General features: G+C 43.8%; 1 protein-coding gene across 1 annotated transcript; it reads right to left on the bottom strand.

Annotated features, from left to right (window-relative positions):
- Window positions 1-2,472: 2,472 nt before the first annotated feature.
- Window positions 2,473-6,626, bottom strand: LOC139367751 (G-protein coupled receptor 37-like 1). Its single transcript, XM_071106071.1, has 2 exons — window positions 5,345-6,626; window positions 2,473-4,142 (listed from the first exon to the last, which is right to left on the bottom strand). The coding sequence occupies exons 1-2, from the start codon at window positions 6,617-6,619 to the stop codon at window positions 3,303-3,305; spliced, it is 2,115 nt and encodes a 704-aa protein (XP_070962172.1). The 5' UTR covers window positions 6,620-6,626; the 3' UTR covers window positions 2,473-3,302.
- Window positions 6,627-6,912: the final 286 nt, after the last annotated feature.

The following is a 6,912-nucleotide window of genomic DNA, read 5'->3' as shown; positions in this document are numbered from 1 at the left end:
CTCTCTCTCTCTCTCTCTCTCTCTCTCTCTCTCTCTCTCTCTCTCTCTCTCTCTCTCCCACCCCTCCCCATCATCTTGTTTCATAAACACACTACAATGCAGGAAAAAGGAGTTTAATCAAAAACATTGTTTCATCAAGAATTTAGAAATGCACTTACAGTATCAATCAAATGAGTGCACATTATCTGATCCATAAGATTGATAACTTCTGTCCTATTGCTGCTTGTAACGCCAGCTTGCTGCGTCATCATGTAGTCAACTTTTCATCCTGGAATGACTCTCTCCATTTGTTTACCTGTTGCAGGGCTTCGTGAACCATCCCACTCCCTCAGTCCTTGTATGTTAGCGGACTGACACTGGATGTTGTGGCATGGGGACGTCGATTTGTGTCGGTGGCTTCATTAATGAAACAGAGAGGCGACTGTTCACTGTTCAGTCATTAGTGTCCACAGGAGCTGGTGAGGAGCTCCGCTCACTGCTAATGAGGCTCCAGCACCATCTGCCCAGGCCCTGACAGCCTCTGAACACGCTCCAAGACCCAGAGAGAGAGACTCTAAAGAGGTCATCCACCCCCGGTGGGAAAAAATACCTCCTCTGTCTCTAAACCCTTCAATCAGTGCATCATTTAATGGAGAAACCAGACTGTCTCTGTACATTCAAACTGACTTCTAAGCTAATCACAATTGGGTATTGGTAAAAAAACATTCATGAGTTAGCATTTTTTACCTCTGGTTTGTTTGCCAGTCCTATGATGAAAATTAAATGAGGAAAGAATGGGGTTTTGGGATATACAGTGGGGCAAAAAAGTATTTAGTCAGCCATCAATTGTACAAGTTCTCCCACTTAAGAAGATGAGAGAGGCCTGTAATCTTCATCATAGGTACACTTCAACTATGACAGACAAAAAAAGACTAAATACTTTTTTGCCCCACTGTACGCTGAAAATAAGGTCTGAGGTTAACATAGCATTAGGAGATCTTATACAGTTTGTTTTATGAGATAATACCAGTCAGAATACATCAGCTTTATCAATGATGAACACTTTATGTGCTTGTTTTGATTACATAAATGCTTCAAAATTTACAAAAGGTGCCCTTACAAAAGTTGAACTAAATTTACAGTACAGTGCACTGTTACACTGCAGTTACACTGCAGTTACACTGCAAAATTACTGTCGTAAAAAAAAGTGTTATTTTGGACACGCTATTTGCAGCAATCTTTTTTCGTTAAAATAATTCCAATCTTTTTTCGTAAGGGTTAAAATAATTCCAATCTTTTTTCGTAAGGGTTAAAATAATTCCAATCTTTTTTCGTAAGGGCTAAAATAATTTCAATCTTTTTTCATAAGAGTTAAAATAATTACAATCTTTTTTCGTAAGGGTTAAAATAATTACAATCTTTTTTCGTAAGGGTTGAAATAATTACAATCTTTTTTCGTAAGGGTTGAAATAATTACAATCTTTTTTTCGTAAGGGATAAAATAATTTCAATCTTTTTTCGTAAGGGTTAAAATAACTACAATCTTTTTTCGTAAGGGTTAAAATAATTACAATCTTTTTTCGTAAGGGTTACAATAATTACAATCTTTTTTCGTAAGGGTTAAAATAATTACTAACTTAAAGTTAAATAACTAACTGCAGCAGAGGCATAGGAACCTGAAAATGGACACTGGTTAGCTGATGAAGATTATCTCATAGAGCAAAACGTACAGTATAAGATCTCCTCAGACCTTATTTACAGTGTTGATCCCCATAGGCTTTAGCCAACAAGCCATGGTGAAGTTAGCCTCTTGTTAATACCTACAAAAAGACGCCATTACTATTGCCCTCTATTGGCTTACTGGTGATGTTTTGATATGCTGTCCAATCAGGTTGGCTTGAGTTTCATTGTATGTTGGAAACAACGCATTACATAATTCTGGTGTCTGTGCTGTGGTGGTGTTCTCTGATTGAACCTAGTCCATCACAATGGAAACTTCTCACATCCCCAAGCCAACGTCCATCTCCATTTTAAGTATTAAAAAAAAAACATATGTTTCTTTCAAACCTTCACGACAACATGAGAGAACATGCAGTAGTGCCACGTGTTCATTTGGACTGGAGCACCAGACAGGGGTGAGAAAACGATGGAAGTCCTGTCCGGTTTTGGCCCGTCTACAATACCCGTGAATTTTGGGACGGTAACCTGGCAACTCAACTGTAGTTCCACTCCCAGGGCCTCAGAGTGGAGGCTTCCACTGGCCCCTGGAGAACAATGACACCCTTATGAGAGGAGCTCTGCTGCTGTCCAAAGCCTGAATCAGTGAGAGGAGAAATATGTTCCAGGTCAGAGAGAGGACCCCATTATTGAGTTTCAGATGGTCAATGGGATGCGCATCAAGCACAAATCACCCAAAATCCCTTCATCTGGTTGAGCAATTTTTTTAAACTAACATTTATGAAATCTCTCCGTGAGAAAAATGACTAGCGCTGATAAATTACAAACCTTTATTGGATAAATTAAACACAACTACAGCTGTGTCTCTTATTCATAAAATGATGTCTGACTTCTTTCCTAACCTTCTTATAACCAGTTTATAACCTTGACCTCTGTACAGTGACTTCTCATGATTATCTGGTAAAATAATTTTGCATTATTCACAGCACTTTGATTTGATGGAAAATACTATGTCTAAACCATCCCTGTTGATTATTAATATAACTCAAAACAATAATTGATACAATGACATGGGACGGCTAAAGATGAAATAGCTGTGTCGATAATTGGGGGGGGGCATGAATAAAATGACAAGGCAAACTTATCTGTGTCGACTAAAGAGCCAACACACATCATATTACAGATATGTTAATAGTTGTGACATCAAGAAATAATGATCTCAGTGCCGGGACACTCTGGGGCTGTTAGTCAACCCTAGTATAGTAATCTAACATAATACTCTGTTTATTTTTGACCTAATAATCCTTAAAATACACACATTGGGGTGACACTTCTACAAGGATATTAAATGGAGCTCTTCTCCTTCTTCTCTCCAGCCCCCCCTAGTCTGCACTTAGTCAATGTCTGAACTTCCTGTCAAATGAACCACCTTAAAACTGGATGGGGTGTTGTATCTATTTGGAGAGAACATCAAAAGGAGAGACATTACAGACATTAAGGCTACAGAGAAGGTGACGCTGGCACTGGAAAACAAAAGGTGTGTCTATGGTTGAGGTTGGAATGTCCACTGCTGAAAGGTGAGTTGCTTTGTTACCACATCTAACCAGTTTAGGCGATGGAAAGGAAAGAAAGCAGGAGAGGTCAGTTCAGCTGGACCCGCTGATCGACAGGATGGTGGAGCTGTCCTTGGCTTTGTCAAAGAAGATGGAGGAGGACATCTCGTTGGTGCTCTTGAGTTTGGCCTCGGTGCCAGGGGAATGGGAGCCACTGGGTTGGCACTCCTCACAGCAGCAGCAGCAGCAGTCCATGAAGGCCTGGCTCAGAGACTTACAGAGGCACAGCAGCAGCACCGGCGTCACCGACGACTTGAAGAACAGGGAGAACTGGTTGATGAGGGCCAGCAGGGTGGCGGTGTCGTCAGAGATGGGCATGGCGGTGTAAGCCAGGACGATGTTGCACACGTTCTCCGGCAGGGCGCAGACGCCGTAGACCACGGCCAGAGCCATCACGGTGCAGTTGAGCTGGCGCTCCACCTGTTGACTGTGTTGCATCTTCTGCTTCTTGGAGGGGGAACCTTCCTCCAGGCGCCGGGGGATACCGTCATGGGACACGTGGCAGGTGGCCAACTGGCACAGCAGGGTGAAGACCACGGGCAGGCAGAAGTAGCAACCAAAGTACCACCACATGCGGCACTCATGGTAGTTGATGACCAGGGCGTAGATGGACTCGGGGAGGTTGGAGGTGGGGTTCATGGTGCAGGAGTCCACCACGGCCCCTGTGCCTGGAGACACTGCCTGGCTGAGCTGCCACAGGAGCAGCTCTGGTGCCGCCAGCACCATGGAGCCCAGCCATATGACCAGCAGCTTGGCCAGGATGGACTGGCAGCTCTCCACTCGACGGATTTTGGGCTGGGAGCAGATGGTAGAGTTGAAGCGGTCAATACCCAGGGCACACAGGCTGAAGGATGTCACCCCTAGGGAGGTCACCTGGAGTGTTACATGGATTAAAGAGGAAGAACGTATCAGATATGCTACGTGGGCTGTTTTTTTTCTGCTTATCTGTGTATTTTTTATGACCGTTGTGATCTTTCAATCTACAAAATGTCCTGTGGAATTAGCCATAACTACACTTTTCACATGCTGCACACACACCATTTATAAACACATATCATGTTTAAAAAAAGGGGGGTCAAACATACGGCTCGTGGGGGGGTCCAATCCAGGCACACGTGTGGTTTTGGGGGGGGGGGGCGACAAACTCAATATACTTTAAAATGACTAAAATAGAATCTAAATGGTCATTTGATCATGGACCTACATTCATACAGTTTATTGACTGGGTCCAGCTCACCAATATTCACTACATTCATACAGTTTATTGACTGGGTCCAGCTTACTAATAATCACTACATTCATACAGTTTATTGACTGGGTCCAGCTCACTAATAATCACTACATTCATACAGTTTATTGACTGGGTCATTGGTCATTTATTGACTGGCTCACTAATAACTACTGAAATTAACTCTAGACAGTCAGGGAGCATCAAAAATTCCAAAATCGATGGCCAGAGAAGTATTATTTACAGCAGTTTTAACTTGTAATTTAAATTACAGAACAGTTTCAATATGGGAGAAGTCTTTCTGACCTGTTACATTAGCCGTCGAGATATACATTGATGAGTTTACAGTGTAGTATCTATGCTGATAAGATCAAAATCATAGATACTGTATAATGTATGGCTAACATACAACAATGTAATGTGTTGTTTATTACCAGTTAATAAACGTTGGTTTACCAGAAAACATACTATAAAGAGTCAGTTGGTAAAAGTATTAAACATTAAAAAATATTTCACAATACTATGTGGCTATAAACATAACTCAACTCATAATCTTCTTTTACGACCTGGTTTGCAACAATGTCATAAATCAGTGTAAATATCCTGTAATTATACCATCAAAAGAACAACACAAATAAATGTATGATTGTTTTAGGCAACAACAGGTACTAAACTTGTCGTTAGGGACACATTATCATATAGCTATGGACAAATAGTTGTGTTCATTAATCATTTACATGTGATTCCACCGTGGCATAAGGGGAGGGGTGTGGCTTGAGGGGTGTGTGGGGAGGGGTCTGGTGATGGTGGTGGGGGGGGGGGGGGGGGCTAAGGGAAGCAAACCCACCTCCATATATGGTACCGCTCTGCATGAGATGTCCCCCAGCAGCCTCTTATTGGTGAGCTCATTGAAGACCACCACAGGTAAACAGAAGCAGAGCACCAGGAAGTCCCAAAAAGCCAGGCTGGCCAGGATGTAGTTCCAGGTACTCCTCATGTAGTAGTTGTGCCAGACGATGCACATCACAGCCAGGTTCCCTATAATCCCCACAGAGAACACCACCAGGGACAGGAACATGACAGCGTAGGCAGTGTAAGAACTGTCAGTCACTGGGTACAGAGGGTTGTGGATGTTGGTGATCCACCTTCCTGTAGTGCTGCTGTTGCCCTGATCCACGTCTGTGTTGGCCCCAGTGGCCCTAGTGTCCATGGTTGAGTCTGTGTTGGCCCCAGTGTCCAGCTTTGAGTCTGTGTTGGCCCTAGTGTTCAGATTTGAGTCTGTGTTGGCCCCAGTATCCAGGGTTGAGTCTGTGTTGGCCCCAGTGTCCAGGGTTGAGTCTGTGTTGGCCCCAGTTTCCAGGGTTGAGTCTGTGTTGGCCCCAGTTTCCAGGGTTGAGGCTGTGTTGGCCCCAGTTTCCAGGGTTGAGTCTGTGTTGGCCCCAGTTTCCAGGGTTGAGTCTGTGTTGGCCCCAGTTTCCAGGGTTGAGTCTGTGTTGGCCCCAGTTTCCAGGGTTGAGTCTGTGTTGGCCCCAGTTTCCAGGGTTGAGGCAGTGTTGGCCCCAGTTTCCAGGGTTGAGCTAGAGAACTGGGTAGCTCTGGGTGAGGTGAACTCGTTCTCATAAGACCGTGAGAAGGTAGACTGAGGTTCACCTGCGCCTGTGTCCTCGTCGTCTGCACCCCGCGGTGCTCTCTTGTGGTGCTTGTCCCATTCCAGTCCTTTCACATCCTCATTGTCATAACCATGGCTTTGAATGACTTGAATGTCGAGATTTAACATATCCTTTTCAAGAGATACACTGTTTGTCTGTGGAATTTTTTTCGCATCGGAAGCCCACACAGTCAATAGTACCACCAGTGAAATAGAGGGATTCATCTTGAGAGCAGTAGCCTGAAAAGTATATTTTCTTTTAAATTCCAGAACTTCCCAGCTTTGATCACTCCAGGAGACGGTGTCAAAATGAGGCCCCCTCAGCAGAAGTTCATTTAGTAGAGAAGAAGAAGTTGCCCAATCTGTGGTGGGATGCTGAAGCTTGGGGAACTTGTCTCTCTCTGCGTCCTGTGGCTGCAGTCCCATAGGCAGGTCTGTGAGTCTGTTAACAAGTACTGTTGCCTGCTCATTCATGGGTGACTGGTCCCCTTTGAAAAGGGAAAGACAAGAGGCGAACTCATCTGTTTCTCTCTATGGACCCCCAAATGGAGCAAAGCGTGTGTGCCCTCTGCTGGTCAAAATACTGATCAGTTGCAGTTTTATGTTGTGCATCTAGAGGGCAGTGCATGTCTCCAAAAAGTACACCAATCCCAAACACCGATCTGGTCCCATTCATTTCAATATTACATCCAGGTGGTACAACATCAATAAGGATACATGCAGATGGTCTTCTTGTGTGTCTTGTATAACAAATAACATTTATTTAT

This window comes from Oncorhynchus clarkii, chromosome 16 (assembly GCF_045791955.1).
Source record: "Oncorhynchus clarkii lewisi isolate Uvic-CL-2024 chromosome 16, UVic_Ocla_1.0, whole genome shotgun sequence".
NCBI lineage: Eukaryota > Metazoa > Chordata > Actinopteri > Salmoniformes > Salmonidae > Oncorhynchus > Oncorhynchus clarkii.
This window is presented reverse-complemented; position numbering and strand designations above follow the sequence as displayed.

Coding starts and splice junctions, on each gene's coding strand:
- LOC139367751 (XM_071106071.1), bottom strand. CDS start 6,619: ATGAATGAGCAGGCAACAGTACTTGTTAACAGACTCACAGACCTGCCT. Junction 4,143..5,344: donor GAGCGGTACCATATATGGAG/GTGGGTTTGCTT, acceptor GTAACACTCCAG/GTGACCTCCCTAGGGGTGAC.